Source organism: Cucurbita maxima, unplaced genomic scaffold, assembly GCF_002738345.1.
Source record: "Cucurbita maxima cultivar Rimu unplaced genomic scaffold, Cmax_1.0 Cma_Scf00012, whole genome shotgun sequence".
In the NCBI taxonomy this organism is placed as follows: Eukaryota; Viridiplantae; Streptophyta; class Magnoliopsida; order Cucurbitales; family Cucurbitaceae; genus Cucurbita; species Cucurbita maxima.
The window spans coordinates 3,506,801-3,522,244 of NW_019272028.1; the positions used below are offsets into that span (position 1 = coordinate 3,506,801).

Sequence of the window (15,444 nt, forward strand, 5' to 3'; positions counted from 1 at the left end):
CTATCAACAACGAAATGTATATTGCTCGAAATAGAAGTCATGTGTCGTACACCTTACTCGATATGCTAGGACAATTTGAGGGGTTAGCTTGAGCATAAACGAAGAACCGAATTACCATGCTTAGATTGGCTCTTTATAGTTCTGACGTTGAGATTCTATTTAGAGGGTCTCAATGTTAAAAGGTCAACAATGAGACGTCTATAGTATTGCAATGCTAGTAGCCAATAAGTTCTACGTACTTGCATGAACCTCAATGCTCCGGTGGGCTTCAACGGTTGGCTCTGAGGATGAAGCAGAAGGGTTTTGCAGCAGAGCTTGTGAGAATTGTAGTGATGATGATTTTTTATCCATTTTTTGGAGCAACCTAGGAATCCACAAATGAACTGTTGGCTGTTTGAGTTGGTGTTGAGCTGTTTTGCTTGTTTAAACCCTTGTTCTCAAGTCATTCTTGATCCTGTTATCTGTTCTTTCTAAGTAAATGTTGCCCAATTTTTGGCCAATTAGAAATGAACAACAAAACAAACGAAGAAACAACCTTAAAATTTGAGACCTTGAAAAAGAAGAAGAAGAGATTGTAACAGCTATCTGATATCGTCCTTTATGGACTTTTACTTCCGGACTTTCCCTCACAGTTTTAAAATGCATACACTAGGAGAGGTTTCCACATTCTTATAAGAAATGTTTCTTTCCTCTCTCTAGTGATATAGAGAGAGAGTCTTCTTGAATGGTCCATGGGCTTCCGGGCATGTATTTTGAATGCCCACGATCTAATAAAACCATTAGCAAAGCTCAAATTTACATTTTCTGAAGAAGAAAGGAAAACCGTAGGTCAGGTCTCATAGACTATGCATGCTCCAAGCAACTCAAAGCTCGTTTTCTAAACTTAGCTTACCACACTTACGTATCAAGAGTCACCACACCCATGCATAGTTTTTCGAACACCTTCCCACAAACTCAATAGCTAAAAGTGAATAAAACCGGCTCATACAAAATGTTGAGAAAAGGGTCGACAAGAGACGATTTGGGTTATGATTCGATTCGATTCTGTAGTTGAAAATGGGCAACAAAAGCACTTGGGATGTTGCCTCTTCATCTTCCAACATCTCTCCACCTTTGAGAACCATCGCTGCAGGTTCGCCCATCCTCCTAAGCCTAATCCAAATCCAAATCCAAATCCAAATCCAAACCCTTTTCTCTATTTAACATTATTTTCTCAGAAAACAAACAAAACATTGGTCTTATACGCCATGTGCCTCTTTCACTTCATCTTCTTCCACACCACACCAACAAAAATTCATGGATCTCTGCGTTCTTGTTTCTATGCAGCGTACGGAAGCTGCTCCATTGCCAGCTGAAACCAAGAGGATAAAAGGGATAGAGATGGAGATTTGGAACTATGGGAAGAACCATTGTATCTTCCTTAAATCTTCTTCCAATCCGATTATGATTGATTTTGGTGGGTCTCGATTCAAAATTGAAAGCTTAGGGTCCCGTTAGACAATTAAAATAAATTTGAAATTGATATCTAATTCGACTCGCCAATCTATTTCATTTGTAATAGCCCAAGTCCACTGTTAATAAATATTATTCGCTTTTGCCTGTTACCTATCACTTTCATTCTTACTGTGGAGAGGTTTTCATACTCTTATAAGGAATATCGTTCCCCTTTCCAACCAATGTGAGATCTCACAATCTACTCCCATTGGGGATCAATGTCATCGTTAGCACTCTACCCGGTGTTTGGCTCTGATACTATTTGTTATAACCCAAGCCTACCATTAGTAGATATTGTTTGTTTTGGCCCGTTACGTATTATCATCAACCTCACGAATTTTTTAAACACATCTACTAGAGAGAGGTTTCTACACAATTTTAAGGAATGTTTAGTTCCTCTCCAACCCATTTTTTTTAAAGTCTATTAAATACAAAAATCGAAAGTTTAAAGATTTATTAAATATTTCTAAAGTATAGAGAACTACCTGATACAAAATTAAAAATTTTGAAACCAAACACTAAACTTATAATTACTCGTAATTAACGCATAATACATTTATTTATTGAATTCCAATAAATTAACTACTACTCATTTCAATTTGATTTTCTATATTTCAAAATTTCATAATTACTCTCGAACGATCTTTTTCATTTGTCAAAAGTACCATTAATATCCCGATACGAGTTAATAATTATTGAATTTTAGGAGAAAAAAATGTAAAAAAATTAATTTATTTTTGAATTGAATGTGACATATAAAAGGTAAAGTTGTTGATGGGATAGAATCCATCAACTTTTGTGAATGAAATTGCCTTACAATTTCACAAAAGCCAGGAGGAACACTTTTCTGACATTTTTCCATTTACAAAAGAAAAATAAATAAATAAAATAAAATAAAATAAAAGCATGTGAGTTTAATTTATTAACAAAAGAACATCATAATTAGTGTAATTAATTAAGGTGCATAATCATAATGTCAGGCACCTGATTGGGCCTCTCATTTAATAAACATAAATAAATAAATAAATATTAAATTTAAATATAAATATATAAATGGTCTGTTTCAGCAAAGAGAGGCTTCAGGAATCTCTTTTTTATTATTTTTATTTATTATTTATTTATTTCGTTTGGATTCGCTATTCCCAAGTATTAATTAAATAATCAATGTTATAGTGGCAATAATTAAATTTATTATTCCCTTATTATTTGAAAATTCTCAAAATTAAAATGGTGATGCTATTTTCGTATCTATGTTGTAATCTACTCGATACACGATAGGAATTTTCATCTCCCATTACAGAAACGTAGACGATGATTATACTCTCACCTTCCAATATTCTCTGCAAATTTTTCGAGGAGAATATCCGTCCTATCCCGTTAACGTCTCTACACAATACAACGTGAGCAAAGATTTTGAAGCCTCTCTTTGCTGAAGAGAGCAAGGAAATACGTGAGCGAATTAGGTGTCTGACACTATTTAGAATCCAAATGAATACGTTGAAAATAGTTTTGAAAAAAACAATGTTATAAGCTAAAAACACGTAGGCAACAAATGACGACTTTGATAGTATATAACCCAGATAGAAAGAATTAATAATCAGTCTCATTACATGATTTTGATGACCAGTCATATACACTTATTAACACGACAATAATAGTAAAGGTCTATCTAATATGAAAGAGGTTTGAAACGAGCATGCAACCATGAACAACAAGTTCTAGACAAATATGATCGGGACGTTCGACATGCAGAATAAGCAAACATGTTTTGGACTCTCTTCCCAATGTGAAAGGCAATACTAAGGCGAGTTCCAAATTATTTAACATAATATTAATTACAGCTGCTCTAATTAGAAGTCTTAATCATATAATTAACTTCATTAAACAAATAATCAAAGACTAAATGGCATATGGTCAAATATGATAGAGCTGTAGTCTATCTTCAATGCAATATATATATATATATACACATACATACATACATGAAGCTTCTAGGAGATTTGATTTCTATTATAGTATTGTCAAAGTCCATTTCATGTTTCACATGTTATTTTTTTCTTTTCCCATGTTACAAATATGTTACTTTAATTTCATAAGCTTTTATGTTTCGGAGGGTAAAATTGTCATCTGAAAAAGGGTATTTTGCTCGGGAGTTAGACTCATGTAATCTAGTATGAGTTAGACGTGTTTAACTCTTTACCTCGAGTCATATAAGTTTGTTTGAGTCTCATTAGTGGTATTAACTTGACTCGTAAAAAATAATTTACATTTAGATATGAAGGGTTGGTCGTTTGGATTAAGTTTAGATTTTTTTTTTTAATTAAAACAACCGTGTCAAACAAAACCTAATCCAACTCAACCATAAAATTTTTGGGTGAGGTTGTTTTGATGAGTCATTTATTCAAATTTTTATTTTTAATTGTTTATATTCAAATATTTAATTAAGATTTGCAACTTAATTCCTTTCATCCTTAGTAAATGCATTTTAAAATTGAGGCTGACTACGTAATGGATCAAAGCGAACAATATCTGCTAGTGGTGAGCTTGGGTTGTTACAAATTGTATCAAAGTAAGATGTCGGGTGGATTTGGAGATCCCACGTTAGTTGTGGAGAGAAACGAACCATTTCATATAAGGGTGTGGAAACCTCTTTTTAATAGACGTATTTTAAAATCGTGAGACTGACAGTGGAACATAATGGACCACTAACGGTAGGCTTGAGCCGGTGGATCCAAACACAAATTACAGAAACTCGAAGAAGTTTGAGTTTTCACCGAACATGAAAAAACGCGGTTGAGAAGAAGAGCTTGGTAGGCAAGGCAAGGCAAGGCAAGCCAGTGAAGCAATAGCTGTTTTGTTTTAGTTTGTTGTTATTTGATTTTGAGAAGACTCCCAACTTCAGTTTCTCTTGTTTTGTTTTTTAGCATTGTCTGAAAAGCTTCAAACCTCTGCAAGATCCTGGAACCTGCCTCTCCACCCACAGCATCCCATTTCTTTTTTGTCTCTCCTTTTCTTACACTAATTTATTAACACTGATTCAACCGCTAAAATGTTGTCTGTTTTGGTCTGTTATATATGTCTTTAGCCTCACGAGTACCCTTGTAAAAAAATGTTTAGTTCTCCTCTACAACCGATATGAGATCTCACAATCCAAAAATGTAAAGTTTAAGGATGATTGTGAGATCTTACATTGGTTGGAGCGTAAGAACCTTCCCTTGGGAGAGGAACAACAGCTGGAAATGGCTGCTAATACCTATACGCTGAGGAGCAAGAGGAATCCGCCCAAATTGATTAGCTAATTGGTGAGACAATAGCTTACCAAGGCGATGATCAACCACACTGGGATTGAGACACGGCCTACACTCCTATGAAATAAGAGAACGAAGCATTTCTTATAAATAGTGGAAATCACTCCCTATAAGACCCATTTTAAAACCATGAAACTAACGACAGTAACAAGCTAAAACAGACAATATCTACGAGCTAATACAGACATCAAGTCATTACAGTTATGGACCCAATACGTTTATAAGCTATAAAGTCTAAATCATTCCGATAGTTATAAAATTAACTCCAAATATTATCTTGGAAATTACATAATTGCCCTCCAAAAAAACCTACCAAATGTAAATCAAACTTTTATCTCGAGGAGTAAAATGTCATTTCACTATTGACGAACAATCAATGTTCATATCTGTGTGTATATAATAATTTTTAAATCTGAAAAATGTCTTGTCACCCATCTCGAAATTCGTAATAATAATAAAACCATTTACACACTAAACAAAATTAACCCATGAATCTTAGTGAATAATCAAAGGCTTAATCATTATTATAACCCCAAATGATTAATCTCCTTCCCTATAAATACACCACTCCTCTTCCTTTCCTCTTCCTCCATTGCCCTAATCAACATGGTGAAGAAGGAATCAGATGATGAACACCATCAATCCATGCCTCCATCAACCAAGAAGAAGTACAAGGGTGTAAGAATGAGAAGCTGGGGCTCATGGGTTTCTGAAATCCGAGCTCCGAATCAAAAGACCAGAATTTGGTTAGGTTCGTATTCGACTGCGGAGGCGGCTGCCCGAGCTTATGACGCTGCCCTCTTCTGTCTCAAAGGCTCCTCCGCCAATCTCAATTTTCCGATCTCGTCTTCGTCGTTTGCACATTTTCATAATCTCTCCTTAGATCATAATGTTATGTCTCCTAAGTTCATTCAAAGATTTGCTGCGGAAGCTGCCGCAAATACTGCCTTTGAAATCGATGATACTACGAGCTTTACCAATGTCCCACCGTCGACGACGTCGTCGTCGTCGTCGCCGCCGCCTTCCTCTTCTTCTTCTTCTTCCTCCGTTGAATCGACGATGTCGAATTATGATTCGTTTATGACGACCGAGCCGTCGTGGTTCAACTTTGATGACATATTGTCCCCTAAGTATGTTGGGCAAATGATGGATGGAACTATATTTGATCCGCCAATTATGGATGATTTTTATGAAGAAAGTGATGTTCGTTTATGGAGCTTTTGCTGAAATTTCCCTTTTAATTTCGTTAAATTACTGACAAAAGAAAAGGTTTTTGATGTATTTAAATACATAGATTAAGCCCACAGATTATTTTTCTGGGTCGATTTTTTATTTTCCTATGTTGTTGTTGTTATGTTCTTCAAACATGACATTTTTCGAGTAATACATGTAATATTATCAAGAAAAACAAAACCAATGAGTATATTAAATTTATGTCTTGTTTCACATGATCATGTTCTATAATTGTATTAAAACTATGTTCCCAATGCGTGTGTTTTGGACGGTGGGCAGGTTTTGGAACTCAAAAACCACTCATTTTGTCAGGTTTTTATGGAAATCGATGCCCAGAAATATTGCCTTATTAAGCGACGATTAAAGACCTGAAAACCGAGTAATAAGCTGTTAATGATACAAGTGATACGTACTTTTTCGTTTATTTTAAATTAGAGGTTTAGAAACTTAAACGAGTCAAATAGAGAAGCGGGTAGGTCGAAATAGAGCCCAAAAATGTCAAATCGAACACGAAAATGGGACAAAATGTTTGTAAGATTTGCACATGATGTGTTTGTTTAGAAGTTGTAGTGCTTTGTGTTGGGTAAGAGCATGGAGTCCCATTATGTGTTTATTTGTTGGGTTGCCTTTTCCAATGCATCTGGTCTATTATACTTATTCTCGACTTTCTTTCATAGTTCATGAACGAAATTTTTCCCATAACTTTTCATTTCGTATCTTCTTTCATTTTCTAAAATCCGAAATAAATCAATTAGAATCTTTATATGAATTATATAACTATAAATATATTCGAGTTGATCTGATTATTAATGAGGTTGGACAAAGAGCTAGCCAATGTAAGCGTAGAAGTTTGGAATTCGAAGTAGGAGACATGATATTCTTGAGTGTGGCTCCAATGAACGGTGTCTTGAGATTCGAACAAAATGGCAAACTAAGTCTTCAATTCATCAGACCCTTCAAAATCCTAAATCGAATTGGACCAGTAACATATAGGTTGGTCCTATAACCCTCACTCTCTAGTATACACTTCCACGTATCTTGGACACGAGCATGAGAGAGGTAGTTATTTTGTGCAACGTCAACAAAGGCGGTTATTTTGTGAGTCGGCAAAGGTTCTCTCGAGTCACAGTGCATTTTGTGCACCAGAAGAACCATTGGTAATGCGTCTTTTTTACTTTACCCGACACCTTTGAATTCTTACCGTAAATTTTTATTAATGTTCGATATATTTCATGTTAATCAAACTATTAACCATAGTTAAGCATAGGATACCATTTATGAAATGAGGCTGAAAATGGAAAAATAAAATCACAATTTCCAATGTCCCAATATTACACATCATCACATGTGCCCTTTCAAAAGCATATATATATATATATATATATATATATATATATATATATATATTAATTCATTCTATTTTAATTACTTTCCTAATGATTAATTTTATATGTTTCTTGAGGCAACCAAGTGTGACATTAATTATGTGGCTTTGGCCTTATTACGACAAGCTTAAGGAATAATTCATTTAATTAACTCTAATTGATTCTCGATAATAATATTAATTATATCAACATAAACTATAGTTTCTCGTAATTTTTGCTTAATTATTTTAATTCATTCTTATTCTTTTTTAATAAATAATTTAACTTTTATATTTTGAAGATATATTTAAATGGTAAGGACTAAAAAATTTATATTTTTAAAATAGAAGGACTAAAATGAAAAAAAAAAATTGAAAGTAATTTTTTTTAACCTTTTTATTAATTACTATTTTAATAAATAAAAATGAGCATTTATTTCTTTTATTAATTTTTCCAATTATTTAGAGTTGAATACTTTTCAAATTATAATATATTAATAAAATATTTTTGAGTGGATAGTATTGTAATATAGTGTATATATGTGGGTTATTTTTGTGTAAATCTCATATCGATACTCAATGGGCCTGGCCTGAATGGGATATTGCGGCCCAATTTGAGACATGCCACGTACTAATCTTATTTCTTAATGGGCCTACTAGTTTGGGGCTTTGTAATCTTTGGGCTCAGGCGATTGCAGTACGGGGCCTGTGGGCTAACTACCCATGAAATGCACATAATTTAGTTAATTATAAATTTGGTTTTATTTAAAGTAATAAATTATTTAGACTCTTAAAATTTTATTTTTATAATTTGATAAATCCAACAAAATAATAATGGGAACATACACCAAACAATAAAGACAAAATTCTAATTAAAAAACTATAAAAACTAATTTTAAAATTTCTCATATCAATTTTTTAATTTAACCATTTAATTTAATTAAAAAAGTAAGAAAATATTATTAAATATTTTAAGAATAAATATATAATATTTATTAATTTCTTTATTTTAAAATTTTCTAGAAATATCTATTGATATCGAGATTTTAACATTAGCTTTCAAATATTTAGAATTATCATCTTATTTAACGAGAATCATAAAATATAAGTCAAATCTAATTAGGATTGATACGAAAATTCAATCGTAGGTCCCATCTCTATAATATATCTAATCATATATCGTAATCTTATTCCATTCAAAAGGTTACTCTATCTCGTTCTTATTATAATTTATCTTTTTTGACACGAGGTTAGACAAAAGAATGTATTTTAATTTATTTTTTTATCTGGAATATGTTTAGAATTTTCAAAAATAAATAAATAAATAGGGAACTTAGAGAATTAATTTTTAGTTTATTTATGATAATAAAGTAAAATAAACTTAGAAAGTAAAAAATACCAATGCTAGAATTTTTAGCGCGGTAAAACATGAATACAGCATATAGTAAAAACCTTAATTTTGCCTCTGCCAAGGCCCACATTCCACAGAATCACAGCCGTTCAAAAGTGGTCCCACATGTCAGATATAGAAATCAACGGTGAATAGAGTTGGAAAAAGACTTACGATGAATGGTCAAATGCGGCACAGAGTACATGGGATAATTTCCGTTTAAGAATTGAATTTTAAAGTTTTGTTAAAAAGACAGGTGGCACGTGCCACACCTGTCACACTAAAGTGAAAAAGAAGACCGAATCTTGATCCGACGACCATATCTTCCCGGCATCATCGGGCTCCATCCAACGGCCAATATTCTTTCCAAATCCCACTCCGTTAGATTCCCATCAGACGGCTCTACTTGAATCTGGCTCCCTCCTTTCATTCCAACAATAAAAATTCTTCTAAACCCGCCCCCTCAATCCTCTCCCCCTCTCTCTCTAAAACACGTTCTTCTTCTCTCTCTCTTCTTAATTCGCTGCTCTTTTGATGTTTCAAGCAAAGGGGTTGTAACTCTAATAACCCTTCTCTGAATTTCGTTCAGTTTCTTTCAGTTCTTTCGCTAATTTGCGCCATTTTTCTGATCGTTAGCCGTCGCCGGAGATGTTGCTGACGGCGAATTCTGAAATAGCCTTGGTTTTTCGAAGAATCTCGAGATACAGAGCTTAAAGAGGGAAGGATCTGTTTGATACTGGGAACTGGGTTTTCCGGCGGGACGTATTGTCAATGGACGGCCAGAAAAATCCGGCGAAACTGACGAGAACTCAATCTTCGCTTCTCCGTTCATCCCCCACCGTCCGATCGATTCAGAGTTTGTCATCGGTTACCGAGGAGGATGTAATCGAATCGGAAAACGTCGAACGGAATCGAAAGAATGAGTTACTTCGACGGAGCCGGTCGTCGGCGAGGGCTTATTTTGTTAACCCTGTTTTGGGTTTGGCATTTCTTGCTTGTTTCACTCTGTTCTCCATTTCTTCATTCTGTTTCTTCTTTTACAAGCGGAAGGAAGAGATTGCTACTTCGGAGAATCTTCTCCTGGCGTTGATTTTCGTAGCGATTGCGCTCTTCTTTGCGAACAAGAACAAGGGCTTAATCCATCAAATGGGTTCGATTTTGAAACAATCGTTTGACGGCAATGCGCGGCGATTTGGGTTTTCGAGCGCCAATGTGAAGCCTGTGAAGTGGTTTATTGGAAGTCCGAACTCGGATTTGAGCGCCAAGAAGAAGCGGCAGATCATAAGAGAAGGGGTTGAGTTCTACAGTAATGGCGACTTCTATGAGGGCGAGTTTCATAAAGGGAAGTGCAATGGAAGTGGGGTTTATAATTACTTCGCTAATGGAAGGTACGAGGGAGATTGGATCGATGGTCGATACGATGGGTATGGCATTGAGAGCTGGGCGAGAGGGAGCCGGTATAGAGGGCAGTACAGGCAGGGGTTGCGGCATGGATTTGGGGTTTATAGGTTTTATACAGGGGATTCTTATGCAGGGGAATGGTTTAATGGACAGAGCCATGGCATTGGTATGCAGACCTGCTCTGATGGGAGCTGTTATGTGGGCGAGTTCAAGTATGGCGTCAAGCATGGCCTTGGCTGCTACCATTTTAGGTGAATCTTTGAGCTTTACACTGTTTGTTTGATCTGCCATTGTTTGTGCTTGACGTTGATTTGTCTTAGGAACTTTTGTTGGGTATCAATTATTTAGTTCATGATCTTAAATGCTTGTGTTCATTCATTCTGGATTGGATCTGGTGGTGGCTCTTGAATTCAATACTTTAGAGATAGATATCTCTGAATTGGTTCAAGTTAATGCAGTTTCTGAAAATTGGGCCACTGTGAGATCCCACACTGGTGGGAGGGGAGAACGAAGCATTCCTTATAAGGGTGTGAAAACTTCTTCCTAATAGACTTGTTTTAAAACCATGATGTTGATAACGATATGTAACAGACCAAAACGGATAATATCTGCTAGTGGTGGGCTTGAGCTCTTATAAATGGTATAAGAGCTAGACAGTGAGTGGTGTGCCAACGAGGATGTTAGACCCCCATAGGGGGTGAATTGTGAGATCCCCGTCAGTTGGTTGGAGAGGAGAACGAAGCATTCCTTATAAGGGTGTGGAAATCTCTCCCTAACATATTCGTATCCGTTGTAACACTGTGAGACAACACTGTGAGACTGAAGCTTTTACTCTTTAGATTGATTGTCTTATGACTTGTTAGCCCATTGAATGAGGGACCTATGGGTTATTTTCAGGGAAACCTCTCAATTTGGTTTGGACCATTGGTGTGTAATGCAGGAATGGAGATAGATATGCAGGTGAGTATTTTGGGGACAAAATCCATGGATTTGGAGTGTATCATTTTGCCAATGGCCATTGTTACGAAGGGTCATGGCACGAAGGGCGGAAGCAAGGCTTCGGTATGTACACTTTCCGAAACATCGAGAGTAGTCGATGCGGCGAATGGGATGCAGGCCATCTCAAGCACCCTCTGCCCCCTCTTACTGACTTAGTCCTTGCAGCAGTCCAGGTAAACCAACCAACCACATTCCTCTTGTTTTGTGCTCATTTACCTTATGTTGATTTTATTTACAATCGACCCGAATAGGCAGCTCGAAAGACGGCGGCAAATGCAATAAAGATCAGTCCAGTGGACGGGGAAGTAAACAAAGCGGTCGTGGCTGCAAACAGGGCGGCCAATGCTGCTAGAGTAGCTGCAGTGAAGGCTGTTCAAAACAGAATGAAAGGGAAGTTTTGTGATATAGGTGTTTAGAGAAGTGTAAATTATGAGTAATCTTGAGTGCTTAGCCCCCCCCAGGTGAGCAAAGAGCTCATTAGAGGCTGCGGGGAGCTCTGTTTTTTGCCTTGTTTTGAGCGTTTTCGTGGTGTCTCAAGCTAACATGTACATAAACTCAACCCCCGACCTTCCCTTGTATATCAATGGAAGCTTCATCTTTCATGAACTCTCTCTGCTTTGGTTTGTCTGCATCATCATAACTGATAAGATCCAAGCCACGTGGAGGAGGAAGAGGGGATGACTTGGCAACATTTGATTGGCTAGAAGAAGCAACCAGTCACATCTATTCCCATTTTCCATTGCCATGTCATTTCCGACATGAGTAACATGACTGTCGAGATGAGATCTCTCATCTCCTTAAATCTCTCTCTTTGTGGATGGGAGCTTTTCGTCCTCATCCCTTCATTATAGTAAAGCTAAAATGTTGTTTATTAAGATGCAATGAATAGGGCATAACCATTTAGGATTGATGACAGTACATTGTTTATCGTTGTTTTTTTTTTTTGGAAATTCCCATGTTTCCAACTGTCTTTTTTTTTAATTTGTGTGTATGTGTACTATTCTATCTGAAACAAATCCGACTACATTTGGTTGTCAAAATAATTCATTAAGTGATCATCGTAGCTTGAACCCGTTCTTGAAAACAGCTTCCATCTCTTTATTATCAACTTTTTGACCAATGTTTTTTGATTATTATAGATAAGTTTTAATGGCTCAATTCATTATTATACATTTTTTTATGTTTGTGGTTAGCCTTAAAATGAGCTTCATTTAAAACTCATATCATTTCTCAAGAAAAAGGGTTAGTTTTTCTATGTTTTAGGGCACATTATGTTATGGATTTCTCCCATTTTTTTTAAAAAATGTTATCTTTTTAATTCCTTTTTTAAAAAAAGTAAGAACGGGTATCTCTCACTCAGTGAAAAAGTTGGTAAAAGTTAATGTATGCAAGAAGTTAATGTGATACTCAATAGAATGTTAAAATGCTAACACGCACGTCATATAGATTAGTTCAATTTATAACAAGCTATCTCCTTTTCCGTTCTTAGTAGCGGTGACGTTTATTTTATTTTAGTAGTCCTATAACGCTGCATTCGTAAAATAAGAGGTTCATACTTTATCATAAAGTCAAAAAATGCGACATGTAATAAAGAGGTTACAAAGAAAAGTAAGAGAGTAAAGCTTCTTAGCTTTATTATAAAGTATAAATATATAAATACAAAGAAAAAGGGGTATTGTACAACAAATTAAATTTAAATTTCCTAACTTTTAAAAAGTATTTTTTTAATATTTTTTTTAAAAATTGGAGTAGTCAAAAGTCAAAGAAAGTGCAAATTATTTGGGGCTTAGAATCTTAAAATGAATTAGGTTACCTAATCTTTGGGACTAAAATATTTATATTACAAAATTTAATTAAGGGTTAGTTGAAGGTAGATAGACAGCTATGTCTCTGTTTTTAATTTTACCCATCAAACCCTAAAAATACAACCTTTATAGGTCAAATAAGCATATTTTTTAAATATTAAGTATATATTTTTTTTCAAGTTTAAGGATATATTATAGATTTTTTTTAAAAAAATATTAAGGGTAAAATAATAATTATAGATTTTTTAGAATATTAAGGGTATTATTGAACATGAGTATTAATTTAACCATGTTTTTCCTTAAAATTTATTCGGTTTAATACATCCAATTTTAAGATAGCGATCTTATGTAACAAGTTCTTGAACCTATTAAATTTTATATCTAATAAATTCATTATTAAATATATTAATGGCTTGTTAATTAATATAACGTTGATTTTTCAAGGAGGAGAATCTAAGTTGGAAACAAATAGTCAGTTTTATTCATTTATTTATTTTTAATTTAAAGGCATGTGGGAATTTTAATGCGACCATTTATTACCTTATAGTTTCCAAAAATACAAAACAAAGAAAATGAATGTCTTGTCACATTATTCAAACCTTATAATTACTCATATTTCCTAAGTTTTCATCCACCCTTGTTGCTTCAAGTTCAAGCTTATGCTTCTTTTTCTTTCCCATGGTCGAAAAGGACAATCATGACATTTTCTTTTTTACTATTCTTTAATACATATAAAGATAGATGGAATTATTGTAATCCATTATGGGTAGATATTTTTACCATGTTCGCATTGCCCTTCATTGCAAGAACCGACAAAAATTCATTATTGATCAACATACCGAAATAGCATTAGAGAAGTTTGCATGATTCAACTTTCATACATTGTTCATTAATATAAAAGTTCAAGTTCAACGCTAGCAGATATTGTTATTTTTTAGTTTTTTTCCTCGAGCTTTCTCTCAAGGTTTTAAAACGCGTTTACTAAGAAGAGGTTTCCACACCCTTACAAGAAATGTTTCATTCTCGTCTCCAACTTTAATAGCTCAAGCTCACCGCTAGCAGTATTGTCCACTTTGGCCTATTACGTATCGTCTTCCGCCTCAACGCGTTTGTTAGGGAGAAGTTTCTAAACTCTTGTAAGGAATGCTTTGTTCCCCTCTTCAGCTGATATGAGATCTGAAATTTACATCCCATTATCCCACAATCTAGTTGTAATAGTAGTAGTTAAGATGGGGATTGACATAAGAAGGGAGACGGGCAAGGGCCTTCCCCGACCCCACCCGTGGAGATCTGTAGGGAGGCCTGTAAACTTGAGGGTGCATGAGAAGCAACAGAAGGTTGTTCAAAGTCCAGGACATTGATTGCTGGAGGCTCATCATTTAGTGAAGGCATGTGGTTCAAATTTTGCTGCAAGCATTGTCCTGGTGTAAGTGACGTCTCTTTTGGGCTTGAGATTTGAGACGTAATAATATCATAACCAGAGGACTGAGACTCAAGGGAAGTACTTGTATGCACCAATTCTGCCCACCAGAACTCTCTTCTCTTCAAAACCCTCTCCGAAATGATTGTACCCTAATCCAATTTGTTGAAGTACTCCAAGTCCTTCATGTCCCTATACAATAACTTGTCAACGAAAGTCTATGAGAACACCACTTTGGTACCCCTCGGTTCGAAGGCCATCACATCTCTTATCTCATTGACAACCTCCCACGAGAGGATTTCATGTATCGAAGAACAGTTGAATACCAAGTACAAGTTAACGAATTTTTCAAATATAGTTTTCTGTTAAATATATGGAGCTGAGTGTGAAGAGCTTCATCTTTATTAACTAGTTTACATGTTTAATATGTGGCAAGCTGGTGATTTGGGCAGGAAGTAATATGTAATCGCTCAAGCTCACCGCTAACAGATACTATCCTCTTTGGACTTTCTCTTTCGGGCTTCCCCTCAAGGTTTTTAAAACGTGTCTGCTAGGGAGAGGTTTCCACAACATTATAAAAAAATGCTTTGTTCTCCCATCCAACCGATGTGGGATCTCACAATCCACCCCCCTTCAGGGTCCAACGTCCTCACTGACACTCGTTCTCTTCTCCAATTGATGTGGAACCCCCTAATCCACCCCCCTTCGGGACCCAGCGACCTTGCTAGCACTCCGCCTCGTGTCCAACTCCTTTGAGGCTCAGCCTTCTCGCTGGCACATCACCCGGTGTCTGGCTCCAATACCATTTGTAACAGCCCAAGCCCATCGCTAGCATATATTGTCCTCTTTGAGTTTTCCCTTTCGGGCTTCCCCTCAAGGTTTTTAAAACGCATCTACTAGAGAGAGGTTTCCACACCCTTATAAAGAATGTTTCATTCTCCTCCTCAACCGATGTGGGATCTCACTTAACATGTTTCGATGATCTTAAAAGCCTATGTCATTTCAGTTCTCCATGATGACAAAAAAAAATC

General features: G+C 35.5%; 2 protein-coding genes across 2 annotated transcripts; both read left to right on the forward strand.

Moving 5' to 3' along the window:
* The first annotated feature begins 5,403 nt into the window (after positions 1-5,403).
* On the forward strand, positions 5,404-6,214 carry LOC111486889 (ethylene-responsive transcription factor ERF014). Its single transcript, XM_023134048.1, has one exon. The coding sequence runs from the start codon at positions 5,409-5,411 to the stop codon at positions 6,027-6,029; it is 621 nt and encodes a 206-aa protein (XP_022989816.1). The 5' UTR covers positions 5,404-5,408; the 3' UTR covers positions 6,030-6,214.
* A 3,046-nt stretch (positions 6,215-9,260) lies between these two features.
* On the forward strand, positions 9,261-11,991 carry LOC111486887 (MORN repeat-containing protein 1-like). The gene is made up of 3 exons (XM_023134046.1): positions 9,261-10,440; positions 11,130-11,361; positions 11,440-11,991. The coding sequence occupies exons 1-3, from the start codon at positions 9,560-9,562 to the stop codon at positions 11,602-11,604; spliced, it is 1,278 nt and encodes a 425-aa protein (XP_022989814.1). The 5' UTR covers positions 9,261-9,559; the 3' UTR covers positions 11,605-11,991.
* Positions 11,992-15,444: the final 3,453 nt, after the last annotated feature.

Coding starts and splice junctions, on each gene's coding strand:
- LOC111486887 (XM_023134046.1), top strand. CDS start 9,560: ATGGACGGCCAGAAAAATCCGGCGAAACTGACGAGAACTCAATCTTCG. Junction 10,441..11,129: donor CTTGGCTGCTACCATTTTAG/GTGAATCTTTGA, acceptor TGTGTAATGCAG/GAATGGAGATAGATATGCAG. Junction 11,362..11,439: donor TAGTCCTTGCAGCAGTCCAG/GTAAACCAACCA, acceptor CGACCCGAATAG/GCAGCTCGAAAGACGGCGGC.
- LOC111486889 (XM_023134048.1), top strand. CDS start 5,409: ATGGTGAAGAAGGAATCAGATGATGAACACCATCAATCCATGCCTCCA.